Source organism: Equus przewalskii, chromosome 26 (genome assembly GCF_037783145.1).
Source record: "Equus przewalskii isolate Varuska chromosome 26, EquPr2, whole genome shotgun sequence".
Lineage (NCBI taxonomy): Eukaryota > Metazoa > Chordata > Mammalia > Perissodactyla > Equidae > Equus > Equus przewalskii.
The window spans coordinates 36,738,082-36,756,005 of NC_091856.1; the positions used below are offsets into that span (position 1 = coordinate 36,738,082).

At 54.2% G+C, this 17,924-nt stretch overlaps 1 protein-coding gene across 1 annotated transcript; it reads left to right on the top strand.

Moving 5' to 3' along the window:
* The first annotated feature begins 1,201 nt into the window (after positions 1-1,201).
* Positions 1,202-5,689, top strand: LOC103551767 (ficolin-1-like). The gene is given in 7 exon segments (XM_070595809.1): positions 1,202-1,249; positions 1,661-1,697; positions 1,931-2,274; positions 2,724-2,853; positions 3,759-3,893; positions 4,969-5,051; positions 5,053-5,689. Coding segments are annotated over 7 exon segments (933 nt in total). The 3' UTR covers positions 5,209-5,689.
* The last annotated feature ends 12,235 nt before the right edge of the window (positions 5,690-17,924 follow it).

Here is a 17,924-nt window from a genome sequence, read left to right on the forward strand (position 1 = left end):
TGAAACTGATGCAGACTTCTTTGTGCTAAGCTAGTAAGACCGTGAGGTTCAGTCTCTCGACCTGTCCACACTCGGTGGGAAGCTCACAGCCACTGGGGGAGGCAGTCCCCGCTCGCATCGTCCAGACTGCTAAGGACCAGGGCAGCCGGGAGCACGTGGTGGCTCCCAGCCTCAGCTCCGAGGGGTCTCACCATGCATTTGTCCTGCCCCCAACTTTGAAAGAAGGCCCACGAGAGAGGCCACATCCCCGGGTTCCACACACGCCTCTCCCAGCAAGTTCGCCCCGTGCTGGGTGCGGCCCCTCCCGGGTCGTGAGAAGCTCAGGCTGAGGGCAGCAGAACACGCACCCCAAGATCTGCCGCTCCGGCACGTTGGCTGTTTTGAGCCAGGACGCTTGGAAAATGGCAGACGCAGGGCAGGCCGCCTCTGATCGCGCTCATCTGCCTAAAGACGGACCCTCCAAACGGGCCTTGGGGGTCCTCCCTTCCCCAAGGGTTTCGTGAACCAGGAGGACCAACTCATCCCAGAAGAGACTGGAAGTCAACACCGCACCCAGACACACTGTCACCAACTGTCGTACGTCCCGTCTGTCCTTCCAAGGCCAAGTCTCCTCCCCTATGAGGCTGTGCGCCCTCTTCCCCCATGACGATGGTCTTTAGTCCCAAATTCTGAGCCTCCTCGGGGAGTCACTCATCTCCTTGGCAGCCCCCTTGTGTCCACGAGGTAGACGTGTTAATAAACTTCCCTTTGTTTCTCTCTCGTTAATCCACCTGATGGTGCAGGAGCCTCAGCTCAGAACACGGGTCGAGGGAAGTTGATGTTTCCTCCCCTGCAGGTACAGGCCTTGCAACAGGTGTTTTCTGGGCCTGTGCTACTTGTGGACACTGATGTGTCTCCTGTGGAACCCAGCTTCCCACGTGATGGTGTCTGACGCGGGCTCGTGGTTCTCACACCACACCTGGATGGGGGCCGGAGGCCGGTGGGGTTGGGGCACAGACCTGCCGCCCCATCTCTAACCGGACTCAAGCCCAGGTGAGAGCCTGCTTTGAGATTTGGCTCTTCCAGAAGGCGTGGAAAAGCATTGAGACTGCCCGTCCTGGCAGTTCCCTCCCCGGGGTGGGAGGCAACTGGTCCCGGGGGCAATTTAATGCAGTGTCCTCCTCCACTCCACGCCACCCCTGCCTGCAGCCACGTTCACACCATGGTCTCACTGCAGTACTGGCTGGACTGGCACTTGTTAAGGGGCCAGGTGCTGTCCCCTGCGCCATGCTCCTGGTCTGGCGGCCCTCATTCCTCTCCCATTGTAGGTCCACCGTGGTCAGAAGCCCGTATGATGCTCAGACCCCAAATAGCAGCCCCCCCCAATCCCATGTCTACCTGCAGAGACAGGCTGTTCTGGCCCCCTCAGACGAGGCCCCTCTCTTCGGGATGGAGCATCTGGAGGAAGTGGACGTTTAATAAAAACTTAGTGACCCAGTTTCCCCCAGGAGCACAGGAAGGGCCACCCCAAGTAACCAGGGCCAGTGTGGCTTTTCCAATGGGTAGCCATTGCCACTCTGGAAAGAGCTAGAATGTGCCTCTATTTTCTGCTCTGTGTTGGGGGACCAGGGGTTGGACTTCCCACCTCTCAAGCCTGTTTGTCCGTCTGTCCCCTCTTCAGGAGAGCCTTGGGAACCGGAGAACTGTCAAACAGGCGGGTGAGGGCCCGACCACCACCCCAGCCAGGCCTGTGGCCCCCAGCCTGGTCCCCACCCATCTGGCAGACCAGAGGCTCCACCTGTCCTGTGCTTCTCCATTAGCCAACTACCTAGGCCAGCAGTCAGCCTGGCCACCTGTCACCTGCCTGCAGAAGGATCAGGGATGACATTCCTAGTTTCATGCCCTGAAAATGTTAGAATCAACCTCAAAGGCCAGGTGCCTGGGGACTAAGGTGGGGGCAGCCCGGGAGGTGGGGATGGCAGGGGGACCGGGTTTGGCCGTCACAACTGGGTGGCCTTGGAGGGCCGCACCTCTGCCCCGGGCCCCGGAGTCCCCCTCCACCCATGTGGATGCCCCCTGTGCCTGCTTCTCCCTCCTGCCCCTCCCCTGCGCTCGCCCTGCCCAGGGCTCCCTGTCCCGGAATCCATTTCCAGGGTTCCGTCCCCAGGACCTTGGAACTGCAAGGAGCTGCTCACCAGTGGCCAGACTCTCAGCGGCTGGCACACCATCTACCTGCGTGACTGCCGGCCCCTGACTGTGCTGTGCGACATGGACACGGATGGCGGGGGGTGGACGGTGAGTGTCAGGATCTCCGAGATGCAGCGTGGCCCTTGGGCAGAGGGGGCAGTGCCTGGGACTCTCACAGACCGGGTTCTACGCCTGGCGGAGAACTCTCTCTGTGGCCTTCATGAAAATGTGTGTCCCTGCAGCCCCGGGCTGGCCCTTTCCTTTCACTGAGGATGGGGAGAACGGGAAATGCAGGTGGGTGATGAACCCATGTGGGAGGGAGTCCAGGCCCCGGGGTGAGGCCAGGAGGAAGCCCGCTACTCTCTAGCTGTGTGGCTTTGAGCTTGTCACCTACCTTCTCTGAGCCTGCATTTCCTCCTTGGTCACATGTGGGCACCCTCCTGACAGGCCCTGAGGTCTGGGCCCAGGATGCTCTGTGAACTACAAATGTTGCTCCCATGTGTGGCCGAGGTCCCCAGGGGCTGCCCTGGTCTCCCGGGCCCTGTCGTCCTCCACAGGTCTTCCAGCGAAGGAGCGACGGCTCCGTGGACTTCTTTCGGGACTGGGCCGAGTATAAGCGGGGCTTTGGCAGTCAGCTGGGAGAGTTCTGGCTGGGGAACGACAACATCCACGCCCTGACCGCCCAGGGTAGGGCCCGCGCCGGGGGCTTTCGTGGTCTCGGGGTTCTGAAATCCACATGCCTCTGACCTTAGACTTGGGCCATTTGGGACAGAAGACCCTGCTCCTCCTTGACCCACGGGGTTAACTCCGAGAGCAGGAGGTATTACTGTGCCAGCCTAGGACGCACGTGCCCTGCCTCCATCTCTCCGAACATTAGGGTTGGGGAACGTTATGAACCTTGGAGAGAAGACTTCTTGCGCCCATGGGCTCCTGTCAGCTTAGAACCCCAGACAGGAGGGACAGGGAGCCCCTCGGGGTTTGGGCCCCACCCCCAGCCCTAATTCCACCTCCCACTACTTCTCCTCCCCTAAAACTGCTGCCTCAGGGGAAGAGAGCCCCGCCTGCGCCCTGGTCCTCTGTCAGCCCCCAAGCAGGCTGACTCTGCAGGGGTCTGGAATGAGGACGGCATCTTTACTTTCTGGCTCACCTGCCCAGAGTGTCAGCTGGTCGTTGATCCTGGGGAGACGGCAAAATCGCCCCTCCTTCCTCCTTCCCGAGGATCACATGCCCCTCTCCTAAGACAGCTACTCTAGCGGGCACCGCTCCTCCCCAGACGAAGGAAAGACTAAAGCAGTCCCCACCCTGGGCCGTGCATGACTTCACGGCCCACTCCAGGAGGACGGCTGTGCTGAGGCAGACACCGCCGCGCTCCATCAGATGAACGCGAGCGGGGAGCCCGGGGGCAGCCGAGGGCCGTGGGCAGCGGGGTTCCACAGTCCCTAACACAATCAAGGACTTGCTATATGGACTTGAGGAAACTTCCCCTTGGAGGCCAAGCTCAGACTTCCCCTAAAAACCCACCCAAACTCCCCCTTGCCATGCCTGGAGCCAGAGGGTCCCTTCTGCTGGGACCTGAAAGCCTTTCCCCCCAGGAACCAGTGAGCTCCGGGTCGACCTCCTGGACTTCCAGGGCAACCGCCAGTTTGCCAAGTACGGGTCATTCAAGCTGGCGGATGAGGCAGACAAGTACAAGCTGGTCCTGGGAGCCTTCGTCGGGGGCAACGCAGGTGAGAGTCCGCACCGGGCAGAGTGGCCTGGGCTTCAGAGCCGGGTTGGGGGGCAGAGAGAACTGCCCAGGGTCCCGGCTCCGTCTCCCCTGGGTGACCCTGGGCTGGGGCCTCCTCTCTCTGGGCCCCAGCCTCTCCGTCTGTAAGTGCAGACACGAATTTCCACATCTCTGTGTAGCACGGGGACCAGTGACATAATCAGGTTCGGCTCCCAAGGCCGTGTCTGCGTGTCTGTGAGTGGGGCCGGACGTTACTGACCCTCATCCCTGCTGACACCTGCAACACGACCATCATTCCACACGGGGTCTTAGGGCCCTGTTCCCAAACTGTGTTCCACGGAACAGGAGCCCTGTGGGATGTTCTCTGCCTAGAGGCGTCTCTGGCCATGTGACCTGGGGAGGCGTTCCCTACGGAGCGTCCTCTTGGGAAGCCCAGCATGCAGCGAAGGCGCTGAGAGCTGCTCCAGCAGGAGCCCGTTTACCTGTGTCGCACCCAGAGCTGCAGAGAGCAAGGCACTCCCCAGGCATTTGATAACGGGAGCCTTCGAGTGTGTGCCCCCGACACGCACGACCTCACTTGGGCCCTCCAGGAGGGAACGGGGCAGGGCCCATGGTCCCATTTTGCAGGTGGCAAAGCTGAGGCTCGGGGCGGGCGGGAACGGCAGGAGCCGGAGGTGAGCTTCATTCCCAGGGCTGAAGATGGAGGGGGACCCCCGGATGAGGGCGGTGCTGTCCTCACCGGGCGACCCAGAGATGGGGGACGGAGCCCAGAGAGGAGGAGCAGGCTAGGAGGGACTTCAGGGGCCAGAACAGGTCTGACGGTCTTGGGGGAGCCTGGAGGAGACAGGCGATGGCTGGAGGAGGGAGGCGATGCTCTGTGTGGAGGGGGTCCTGGACCAGGAGCGGGTCATGGACCTTCTGCTCCCTCTGCCTCAAGGCCCAGGCAGGCCCTCCGTCCTCGGGGCTCGGTGATGCATCTCTCCAGTGAGGGCGGCGCTGATGAGGAGCGGGAGGCAGGGCCCCCTGACGGCGGGGCCTCTTCTGGCACCGACACCACCCTGTTTCTCCCCGAGCAGGAGATTCCCTGACAGCCCACAACGACCGGTTCTTCTCCACCAAGGACCAAGACAACGACCGGAGTTCTTCCAGCTGTGCTGAGAGTGTTCCATGGGGCCTGGTGGTACGACAACTGTCACTCGTCCAACCTGAATGGCCAATACCTCCCCAATCAGAGCTCCCAGAACAGTGTTACCTGGAGTTCTGGGAAAAACTATTACAGCTACATGGTGTCGGAGATGAAGGTGCGGCCCTACTAGCCCGGGCAGCCGCCCCGGAGCCTCTGCCGTCAGGTCCTTCCACATGCCATGGCGGGTGGGAGAGCCTGTCCCCAAGCCCTCATCAGGAAGGGACCTGGAGCTCTGGGTCACTATCCTCAGCGAATGGAGGGGCTTCCTCCAGGCCCCTCGGCAGGGCGCCTCTCAGTTTTGTGGCTTTGACCATCTTCACCCCTTCTCTCCCCTCCGTGACCATAAGAGTGACTGTCACACCAGGTCTCGTCAGCAACACGTATTTGCAACAAAGATATTTGCTTACTCTAAAGGCAGACACGGGATGCCATCACCGTTTGCATTGCTCTGATCCCTGCTTGTGTTCCCATGTCTGCTCGCCTGTCTGGGCCTCCCCGTGACCTGGCACTGTAGGTGCCCTTTGGGCTGAGGAAGTTTCTGATGGTCTCAGACAGGAGTCAGCAAGGCAGGGCCACACTGTCTGTGTGCCAATAAACTTTTATCGCTTCCCCATCGTCTGTGTCTGCTTTCTGTTCTCCCCGGCAGTTTTCAAGCTGCAGGCAGAGTAGAGTAGGAGACAGAGACCATAGGACCACAGGTCCTACTCTAGTCAGCCCCCTAAGAAAGTGGTGGCTGACCCCTGGCTCAGAGATGAAGTGGACTGTCCAGGTCCCCCCCTCTCGGCACCCCCTCCCCACTAACCCACACCACCCAGGCTCCTGGGTTCCCATGGGACTCACGCAACCCATCCTCAGGCATCTTACAAAGGTGATTGTATGCCTGTGAATCCCACACCAAAAACAGAACTCAAATGAAATAAGGCGGCGGGCGTGGCTGTTCCGAGCTCTCCAGGAGAGGGGAGAGACTTCACTTCACTGAAGTGTCCAGGGCGTAGCTGCCCCACAGCTGAGTCGGCACAGACGTGGAGTAGGGAGAGACACCCCTTTTCCTGACCAGGCCATCTGAGAGATGAAAGTGACATTAGCCTGGGGACTTGTGTCTGCTGAGGAGGGTGCCAGGCCCTCTCGCCCTGCTGCGCCCCCCATGCCCTGAGAGGTCCCTGCGTCCTCAGCCGGGTCTGCCTGTCTGGGCATTGGCCAGTCCCCCTAACCCCCTTATGACTGTTCTGGCCTCGCTGTCTACTTGGCGAGCATCTAGAAGGGTCTAAGGTGGCTACTCCCTTCCTTGTGCTCCAAGAGTCCCTCATACGGGTCTTAGCTGGTTTAAGAACCATGCAAACTGTGGAGAATGTGGTGTGTCCTGGGACTTTCTGGGAGAGCACCCACGGTTTTCTCTCTTTTCCCGGAGGATGCCGCGTCCTGAAGAGCAGGAACCACTGCTCCCGGCCTCATGCTCCCTGACCCCATCCCCGCTCTTGCTCCTCGTGCTGGCTCTGAGGCCCGGACGAGTCAGCACAGGACCAAGAGGGACAGGCCCGGGGAGTGGCCGCAGGAGGGAGGGAGTGGCCCTTCCTTCGCCCTGGGCCTGGGGGCAGAGGCCACATCCACTCACTCATTGGCCCTGGTGGATCCCCAGGACAGAAACTGTCAAACTTTAAAGTGCAATTTTACAGTTTATTATTTCACTGATTTTATGGTTTATTATTAAACGAAGGGCATAGCCACTATAAAATTATACCCAATCATTTCTCTTTTCTCATGGACCTGGGTCTTTAATATTTCGGCAAGATATCAAATAACTGATGGTGCTGACTCTGCCGTGGAACCCGGCAACTCCTCACACTGCGTCCGGTGCCCTGAGGCTCAGTCCTTGAGGGCAGCAAAGAGCTCACATGTGACCTGGTGTCAGGGACTCTCCTGTGTGCCCCCACCCCCATTTTTGCACATTTCCTCTCCATTTTATGAGGACAAAACCTCCAGCAGCAAAGAAAATGCCCAACTCACATGGCTGGAAAAGGTGAACCGGGAATTTCACCCCATGTCTTGACCGTTCAGCCCTAGAATCTGGGTTCTCCTGGAAACGATCCTCTGTTTGAGAAGTCATAATTTTGAAGTTATAATTAATGTTGTGAAATTAAATCTTGAGAAATTCTTCTTGAGAAAGAACTTCCTAAATGCCATGTCATTATTGTGGAGGGCAAAAATAAAACTATGAAACACAGAAACATTTTTAGCCTGGCAAGCCAGAAATTTTTTTAAGTGTTGTTTTAAAAATCTGCTTAATTAAGAGATGGGCTAAGAGCTAAAAAATAATTTTTATAAATATTTAGTTTGAGCCTTGCTGTAATTTATTTGAAAATACTCTCTTGCTTTCAGGACTTGATAAAATTAAATAAAAAAGTACTTAAAAATGCAAAGTAGGGCCGGCCCCGTGGCGGAGTGGTTGGGTTTGCGTGCTCTGCTTCGGCAGCCCAGGATTTCACTGGTTTGGATCCTGGGCACGGACATGGAGCCACTCGTCGGGTCACACTGGGGCAGTGACCCACATGCCACAACTAGAAGGACCCACAACTAAAATATATAACTATGTACTGGAGGGCTTTGGGGAGAAAAAGCAGAAAAAAAAAAAGAGATTGGCAACAGTTGTTAGGTCAGGTGCCAATCTTTAGAAAAAAAAATGCAAAGATATTTGAGAGAAAAAGGAGACTTGTATAATTAATCTAATGTAATAATAAACTTATCTGCATTATATATGCATACGCATTGTGTCAACTTAAAAAACAAATTCGCCTGTTATTTTATCTTCAAAATGAGTTTATTCAGGAATAATCAAAAGAATTGCAATTCGGGACGTGCATGCTATGGCCAACCACAGGCAAATCCAGAGAACACAGGAGGGAGCTGCTTTTATAGAGAAAAGGGGGAGGGGGGCGGGGCTGCACTAAAGGAAAGTCCATTGGGGAGAGGAACAGATCAGGGCGGGGATGGCTCCTCATTGGCTGGGCTGCAGCACTTCTGATTGGCTGGGCTGCAGCATTTCTGATTGGCTGAGCTATGGTGTTTCTGATTGGCTGGGCTGTTGCTGGGTGAGAGAGAAGTCTTCCTTCAGTAGTAAGTAGTTGTACTTCCTGTCCAACATGCAAGCATCTGTCTCTTCCCATTTGGTGTAACTGATGTGTATGATAGGGCATGAGAGATGCCCCTGCAGGCCCTCCCAATTCCAATTTAGTTGAGGTTCCTTTTATTAATTTCCACAAATGCACTACATGCACATGTGTATACATGTGGGGGCCTTGAGAAGATGTAACTGGCTGGTGGGCATCTGAAGGGCTGTGCTGCCCAGGCTGCTGTAGGACCAGCTGGTCCTGGGTGGGCACCTGGGAGCTTCAGGTGCCTGCTCTATCCCCACCCTCCTGGGAGAACTGGCTCCTCCAGGCCACCAGAACTGCTTCAGGGCATCTGGCTGCCTCCCAGGAGCAGGGGGTGGAGGCCAGCTGGAGCCTGGGACAAGGCCAGGCTTGTCCCCTGGGCTAGGCTGTCCCCTGTCCCTCTGCTGGCCCTGCCTCCCTTCTTGCTCCTCCGAGGGCTCAGGTCTGTGCTGTGGGAAAGGGAGGCAGAGCCTGGTGGGGTCCTTAAATTCCTAACTGTGGCTGGGACCTCTGTGGTCACAGGAGGGCACAGGGTCCAGCCCGGGGAAGCCTTGCTTTGGAGGGAGTGACCCCCAATGACTCAGAGAAGTGTGCCCATCCTGCCCGACTGAGATAGCGTTTATTTGGAGGGTCAGGACAGACCATGCCCCGTAATTTTGGGAGTTCCACCTCTTCCCTATCCCAAACCTAGAGGTGACCTTATTCCTTGGTCCATGCCCAAGAATCTTACCCTCCCCATGCCCCTCCTGTTCCCCAGGTGTCTGCAGGCCCACTGGGCACCAATGGCCCACAGGCAGTGGCCATGGAGAGGGCCAGGCTGTGAATCTTGGCTGATTGCAAACTCAGTGTGTGACCTCAGCCAGGCCCCCCGCAGGCTGCACTGATGAAGACAGCTGAGAGTGAGTAGCTGCTCCAAGGAGGGTGCTGGGAACTTGTGCCCTGGGGTGGGCTGGCTCTGCTGTGTGCACAGAGCCAGGATGGGACACGGTGCCACCTTGAGGGGGTGGGGCTCTGCAGAGGCTCTGCCCTTCCATCACCTTCCACTCACACTTGCCCAGGGCGTGCTCTGTGGGGTCAGAGGTGAAGCCAGGCTGTCTGTCCTCTTTGCCGTCAGAATCCACTAGCAAGAACTGGTTCATCCCTCTGTCTCCTGACCTGAGGAAGACCGCCCCCTCCCTCCAAATGAAGCTGACCTTTGGGAGCTGAGGCTGGCTTCAAACCCCAAAACCAGCCCCAGCCCACCAAACCCACTTGTCCCAGGTCCCTTCCCCTTCTCTTCATCAGGAGTTTACAAGTTCCTCCAATGATCCGAGGCCTTAAGACCAATTTACAAGAGAAGGACTTGGAAGGGGCCACCTGGTCAATTTCAGGCTCAATCGGATCCAGGTGGAGCATGACATTGCTCACCAGAAATGGGACGCTGTTTTACGCTGCGTTAATGAAGACATAATGTCTAGAACAAGGGAGGAGACAGCCACGCTCCTCTCTGCACAGGTCAGAACACACCCGTGCCTTGGTCCTGAGTTTTGCACTTTAAAGCAACCAAGGAGGGAGCCTGGGAATGGGAGCGAAAAGCCGGGACGACGTTCTGAGAGACAGCTGAACGCTGGGGGAAAAGAGGAATGAGCAAAAGGTGCAACCTGCCACGGAGCAAGAGCTGTGCGTTTTGGGAGGGTGACGGCATCCTAGGAGCACTAGGCCGCTGGGGTTCAGGGGCCCCCTCCACCCCTTCATCCCTCCACATCCAAGTGCCCCCACCCATTAGGCTTCTGTCCTCTCCCAGTAGCCTCCGGTCAGGAAGAATGGGTGCCCAACTTGTCCTGGTCACCCTGAGACTTCCCAGTTTTAGCATTGAACATCCCACATCCTGGGAAACCCCCAGTCCTGGACAAACCAGGATGGTTGGTCCCCCTGAGAGGCGGCTCAGTGGCCTATTAAAACTGCAGCCCGAATCATTAGCCACAGAGGAAGAACCCCGAACCGGGCTCCCCTCCTCCGAAGGCTGGGGAAGGCGTGGACTTCCGGGAGTCCAACGCACCCGGACTGACCTCTGTTTTTCACTAGAACAGCTCTCCTTATGCGGTCAGTGAGGAAAGACAGACCATGAGCAGACCCACGACCCCTCATGGAACATCCACGGGGCAAAGCCCTCAAGTACGGGCCAGCTGGTTTCCGCTCGAGCATCGTGCCAACTGCCTTGTAGGGGTCAGGGCTCCGTCAGTCATGTCCTCACTGCCTGTCCGGCCCGGGTGCACTTCCATGTTGAAGGGCAAGTCTGGATGGAATGCTGACAGCGGTGGTGCAGACCCCTTGTAGGACTGGCCCCCGACACCTCTGATCAGTCCCCCGGTGCAGACCCCGAGGCCCTCGGCCAAGCTGCGTGTGCACCGCATGCAGCGTCACACCGTGATCCCGCGATGGTTTGTCATGGCAGCCGTCCGCACGCACGCTATCTCAGCAGCAGTTGGTCTCAGAGGAGTCTAGAATCAGTGGCCTGGCGGCCGGGAGTCGGGGTGGGGGGATTGATGAAAGTGTTGCCTCCAATAACTTGAAAGGCGGTTCCGTGGACACCCTTCAGAGCTCCAAGGACGGGTGCGAGAACCGGACGTCCAGAGGCGTGTGTCCGTCCGTGTTGCCGTGTGACTAGGTGTTGCAAGGGGAAGGGCTGTGTAGAGAGAAGTGAGCTGTTTGCTAGCAGGAAAAAATGGAATAAAGAGTGTGGGATTTGAGGTCTTGCAGAGTTAGAAAATACCTGATTTTCTAGACCCCAAACAGTAAGAGATGGGATTTTTTGAAAGCCTTTGAGTAACAAAGACCAGTGAGGTCGTTTTTGGAAGAGCGTGACTCAGCCGCGTAGGTCCCGATCCTTTCTACCCAAGCCTGAAAGGTCTAAGGGAGCTTCCCTAGGAGGATGGGTACTGGCAGGGGTGGAGGTGAGCCGGCAAGAAACCCAGCGCGCGAAGTGTTTCAGGAAGGGGAGATGGGGCACCGGACAGCAGAAGGGGCCTGGTCTCCGGATCACGGCAACATTGGCCCCACCTGTGCTCATGCGTGGACGGTGGCCTGGGCAAGAATCAAGCTTGTATTGTATTACAGCCCTGAGATACGACCATTACTTGTCAAAATTGCTACCTGTCACTTACCTTCTCAAAGAGGTGTCCCTGGTAAGAGACCAGGCGCGGGCAGGGGAGAGAGGGAACGTATGTTCCCATCCTGGTCCTAAAGCGTGCTGGGCACGGAGCCAGCTTTGCCTCCTATCCGTTTCTTTAGCCACACGGGAGCTACTCAATTCGGTCGTCATTGTCACAGTGACTAATCAGCCATATGGGTGGGGGATGGCCAATTATCTGATTCCTGGGGCTTCACAGGAGGCTGAAGCCCCACCCGCCCACCCCAATATGTGGCAGAAGTCCCAGCCAGGAAGCCACAAGAACCAGGAGCCATCTGGAAATGTCCATCTGTCCCAAAGCAGCAAATACTACCCTCCCAGAGTCCTACACAGTCCATGACAAGAGGGGTATTCTAAATTTTAATTGGGGTTGAAATTTAAATCAAGTCAAGAATTGGAAAAGAAGGCACAGCTGCTCTGGTTCGTGCTCTCCTACAGAGAAAGCATCAGCGGCCCCCAGCCCTGACAGACGACCGGTCAGTCTTTTCCCAAAGATCTGCGGGCTGAAGGAGCTCGCCGTCATCTCGGACTAGTGCAGCGTGGCCCAGGACAGTGGTCTGTGGCATCCGGAGCTCTTCCTATTGTCGGATTTGGCCCAGCTGCGGTGCAGAGCTCATCTTTGCAGCGACCAAGTGAACTGTCCAGCAGGGAGTCCAAGATTGTTTCCCCAACATCCTCAGAAAAGGCCTCTATCGGGCTGGTGGCCAAGACATGGGGACCAGGGACAGAACGCATATTCAGAAAACGAAACACACAAAAAGAACCCAGACCACCCATAGATGAGAGGCTAGCTCGCTCCGGAGGCAGCGGCCTGCATATCTAAGGAGGAGGTTCTATGTCTGAGAAGCTGAGGATCGTGAACGGCCCGGATGTCACCAGGTGCCTCGGCTGACGACGGGTCTGGCTCCGCAGCTCGGGGGTCTCTGGCCTGTGCGAGTGTGGATTCTAATTGAAATGTGTTTGCGGCACTTTGCTTTGCTCTCTTTCCCCCCCAGCACCGCTGTCTTCTTTGACACGAGTTTTGCTCTGCTGAGCCAGAGGGTCCAGGGCTTTCATGCGTTTGCACGGAAACCGCCCAACAGCACGCTTAGCTCTCTGAAACCGGCACAGAATGTCCACCAGAACCGTCTGGGAAGGCTCCCAAATAAGTACATTCAGGGAGCCCATCCGAGACCTGCAAACCGAAACCTCTGTGGGCGATACCCGGACTCTGTATGTCTGGAGGGCTTCCTGTCGATTCCGATGATCGTGTGGAGGGCGCCTGCGCGGCAGGCAGCACATCGAGTAGACGGAGGTGACAACCAAGCTTGGGTTCTATGGACCACACGTCCACGGTTCCTCCAGCCGCTCGGCAGAGCACAAGGCAGGAGTGATCCAAATCAACAGAAGATTCAAGTATGTGAAAAACGCTGAATTAGGATGAAATCAGTTACAGCAACTATTGACATGCCTTAAATAAATTGTTCTGTGGTGAGGTGGTATTATGATTGAGTCTTTCCCGGATAGTGTCACTTATCTAAAGAAAAGTTTATACCCTTTGAATCAGTAAGCTCACAAGGGGGCTTACTTCTAGAGAAAATTCCACAGATGAGGAAAAGACGTGGACGTAGACGTGTTCATGGCAAAATCATAGATGTGAAATGCTGGCTGGAATACAAGTTATTCAAGAATAGGAGAATGACCATTTCCTCAAAGGAATATCAAGTGATCATTTGAAAAAATGCTAAATGTGCAAACTCTAGGAACACGGAAAAATAACTATAAACAGCAAGTGAAGCTGGAAGCACAGATTTCTGCTTCCAGTAATGGCAGGTTAGGTAACAGGGGCCAATCTTCCTTTAGAAAACAGAAAGAAAGCTGGACAAAGTTCAGAGATTCTCTTAAGCATTGAAGATGATCAGAGCAGTGAGGAATTACCAGAATAAGACCGGGCAGAAATAGAAACCCAGACAGCGGAATTTGCAGGGTCTTTGCTGGGGTCAGGTACCAACCAGAGAAAAGATTTCGGGCCACACAGGGGTTTTGACAGCCTGGCAGGGTGAAGGGCTTTGTGGGCGAACCGGAATAGAGATCAAGAGAAACTATCCAGCCTGAACGTGGAGGGAAAAATAAGAATAAAGATATAGAAAATAGCACGAGAGACATGGGACAAGGGAAAGGAAAAATTGCTTGACGTGTAATTGAAGTATTTGAAAGAGGAGAAAATAGATTCAAAGAAAATCGCATCCAGGCACATCACAGTAAAACTATCGAGGCAGAGAGAAAACCTTATAAACGGCCAGAGGGGAACAGCCACGTTACCTTCAGGGGAGCCACATTAAGACTTTCCACAGATAATAGAATCTAGAAACGCTGGACACACGTGTTTGCCGTGTGGGAAGGAAACACCTGCCAACCTAGAATTTTACACCCAGTGAAAAGACTCTTTGAAAGTGAAGCAAAATAAAGATGTTTTCAGAAAACAAAAATGGACAGAATTCATCGCCAGCAGACCTACCTCAAAAAAAAAAAAAAAAAAAAAAAGAAATGAAAGGGAGTTTGTTGGGCAGCCAGACAGTGATCTCAGACTGAAAAAGGAGATGGAAGAAGAAAGAGGGTGACAGAAAAGGGTAAAATCACAGCTCCGTGAAGACGAACACTGCCGGTCCTGAGCGGTACTCATGACAAGGTCTTGCCGGGGTTTAAATAAGTGGATGATTAGAATGCCTGACACGAGGATGCAAAAGGCAGGAGGGGTCGTGTGGTTCAAGGGGGTTAAAAGTCTTTGCTGGGAAAGTGGTGGAAGGAGTCATTTGTCTCAGGCTGTGAAAAGTCAGGGACCCAAGTTGCAGTCTTGAGCATAAACAGCAAAAGAATATTCAGGTTATGAGCCAATGCTCAATGAATACAAAAGACGGCCAGCGAAGAGAGAGGAGGTCAAGAGAAACAGACCCGGCCTGGCGGCGCCGTGTCCACACCCTGCTCGGGAGGGAGCTGAGGGAGGACGCTGAACCCAGAGGAAGAAGAGTTGTTTCTCTGAGCTGTCTCACCCTGCAGACACCGGCGTGCACCAATCCTGACAGTCGCTGGGTTTTGCCAATTTGAGTCTCAAGAGGCATTTGTGTTTAGAAAAAGACTCTTCACAGGTTTGCTTTGCATTTTAAAGTTAATGTTTGGTTTTTGAAAGCTGCAAATTCACAAACTTAGCTCTTCCTCATCTTTAAGTCTTCCTTATGGATCCTGTTTTCCTGTTTGTAAGACCTGCAAGTCTTAATCGTCAGTTTTTAAGGGCCTTTGAAAACGACGTACTTAATTCATTAAATGCCTTCAACACTTTATGCTGCAATGCTAAGTGTAGTATATTCAAATTTCTTGTTAATTGTTTCAATTGTCTAATGAACAAAACCTTCTTAGTACCAATTCATCTTTAGAAATCTAATAATTGTACTTTAGAAATGCAATGGACCTGAAGTCTCTTTCGTAGCCCAAACTGTGTAAATGCACCAAGACTTCCGGGTAAGTCAATTAGTTAATTACACACTTAAGACTGGATTTGCAGAGGCCGGCCCGGCAGCCCAGTGGTTAAAGTTCTGTGAGCTCCGCTTCGGCAGCCCGGGTTCACAGGTTCAGATCAGGGTGACGACATATTCCACTCATCAGCCATGCTGTGGAGGCATCCCACATACTAAATGGAGGAAGATTGGCACAGCTGTTAGCTCAGGGCTAATCCTCCTCACCAAAAAAATAAAAGAAAGGAGAAAAAGGAAAAAATTTCGTAATAAAAAGTTAAAAAAAAGTAAATTAAGAAACAAAAGATTGGGCTTGTGAGATTCTTTATAATATGCCAAATTCTTTAAACATTATAAGACTATGAAATATCCACCCTGTCTAGAGTCCTTGATGCAAAAGTGGTAGTTCTATGACTTTTTATTATATTAACCATTCTAGGCTTAATTCTAAGTCTTCCTGGGTTTGTCGGATGCTGACCTACTAAGGACGAAAAGCACCACCCCAGCGAAGAGACCTTACTTCTGACCAGATAGGGTGGCCAGGACCTGGGGGGATCTGGTCGCCCCCGGTGGGCTGCAGGGACCTCTCTTCACGTTGCTGAGTCAACGGCCCCAGACGTCAGGAAAAGATGCCTGTGTTCCTGGATCTAGGGTGTGCCCTTTCTTTAAAAACAGTTTTAAGCTAGTGAACATAACATGGACACAAAATTGCATAAAAGGAAAAAAGCAACATAAGTGTTTTTATCACCATGTCCCAACACACTTGTAACCATCACCCGGGAGAAGAAGTTGGGCATGCCAGACCCCAAAGGGCCGTCGGTGTCCCTTCCCAGTCACCACCCCCTCCCACCCCCAAGTGCAGTCGCTTCCTTGTCTTCCTTGCAGGCCGACCACCTGGTACACTTCCCCAAACACTGGAGGCATTTTTACTTTTGAAAACAGCTTCCATGAGGTGGAATCAATAGCGCATTCTCTCTGAACTTTGGCTTCCTCCGCTGTCACCTTTGCTCGCTCCGTTGGTCCCGAGAGTGGTTGCAGCTGTTTAATCTGCATCACTGCGTGGAGTTCTGGGCAATGGAAATTCTTGCCTTTTTTTCTTTTTGCTGAGGAAGACTGGCCCTGAGTTAACATCCATGCCCATCTTCCTCTACGTTGGGACGCCTACCACAGCATGGCTTGACAAGTGGTGCCATGTCTGCACCCAGGATCCAAACCTGTGAATCCCGGGCCAAAGCCCGGGGAACTGAACTTGACAGAAATGAACTTGACAGAACATGTGAGCTTAACTGCTACACCACCGGGCCGGCCCCGACATCCTTGCATTTTTATCCGTTATTTTCCTCATTGTCATTTAGGTTGATTCCCCTGTGCGGCTACTGTGAATAGTTTGGCTGTAGGTATTCTTGGCCAGGCCCTCTGGGGGCTGTGCCTCTGACAGTTATTTCCACATCAGGAAGTGGAATGGCCTGGTTATGGGAACGTGTGTTCTGCTCTCTTAGTTAACACAAACCATTTTCCAAGTTGGCAGCATCAGTTCGCATTGCACGGGCAGTATGTGAAAATCGCCCTCACGCTGCGGCGCCCCGACCCTTGGGGCTGTCGGCCTTTCTCATTTTAGTGTCATAGTACCTCATTTTGACTATAATTTGCACTTCCCTGAGAACTAATAAAATACGAAGTCTATTTCTATTTTATAACTGGATTGGTCCTCTGGATACCATGTCTTGTTCGGTGTCTGTTCAGATCTCTTACCCTCTTTTTACTGAGCTGTTATAATTTGTTTGTTGATCTGTAGGAGTTCTTAAATATTCTGGATGTGAGACTGTGTTTTTTTTTTTTAATAGCTTGTGGTAGGCAGAATAATGTTCCCCCTGCCAAAGATTTTCTGCCCTGGTCCCCAGAACTGGCGAGTACATCACCTTACATGGAAAAAGGGACTTGGCAGATGTGACTGAAGGAAGGACCTTGAGATGGGGGACGACCCTAGGTTCCCCGGGTGGGCCCCCCGCGATCGCACAGGTCCTGCAAAGCAGACGAGCTTTCCCGGCTGAACTCAGAGGCAGACACAGCGCAGAAGCAGGGTCAGAGACGAGCGCTCAGACCCGCTGGGGAAGGGGCAAGGAGACAGATTCTCCCCTGGGACCCCAGAAGGAGCACAGCCTTGCCAACAACGGGCTTCCAGCCCGGGAATACCCATGTTGACTTCAAGCCCGCAGAACGCTAAGATAACACATTTCTGTTGTTTTCAGCCACTACAGTTTTGCTAATGGGTTGTGGCAGGAGTAGGAAATGGGCGAGTATGTGTTGCAAAGTGATCCCACCCCTCTGTGACTTGTCTGTTCCTCTCTTAAGGTGTGGTTTGATGAACAGAAGCTCTTGATTTTAATGTGCTCGCATTTATCCATCTTTGCTGAATGCCTGGCGCTTCTGAAGTCCTAGTTAAGGAATCCTGGCTGGCGTGAGGGATGGAGAGCACGCTCCTCCGTCGTCTCCTATGAGGCTTGCCTGCTGTCACCCTGGAGCTGGGGTTGGTGCTGTGTGAGGTCAGGGCCCAATTCTGCGTTTCGGATGCGGGTAGCCGGCTGACCCCACTCGGCCGAGCCGACTCGGCAGCCGTTTCCTCGTGGATCGGTGTTTGCGTTTCAGCTGTTCTCAGGGGACAGCTGGCCCAATGTATCCATTCTGTGTGACTGGAAACAGAATGTCCCAATTTGACTTTTTTCCCTTTTTTTACGAGAGTTTTCTAGGCCCAAAGTGACCTTCTTAAAGGGGTGTGAAGACGCTGTGAGTGAGTCATGAGGAGTTGCAGGAGCCTTTGGGGGGAGAGAGGCCCTCCCATGCTGTCAGTGGAGGAGGCTGCAGGCTGGGCTGGTGGCCCTCGGGAAAGCCTCTTGCCCTCTCTGGACAGCAGTAATTCCATCTGCGAAATGAGCACCCCCACCCTCACCGACAGGTGAAGAGGGACCTGCTACACGACGGCTATGGGGAATGCTCACAAGGACGCGTGCTCAACGCAAATTAAAACTGGAAAACAAAACCG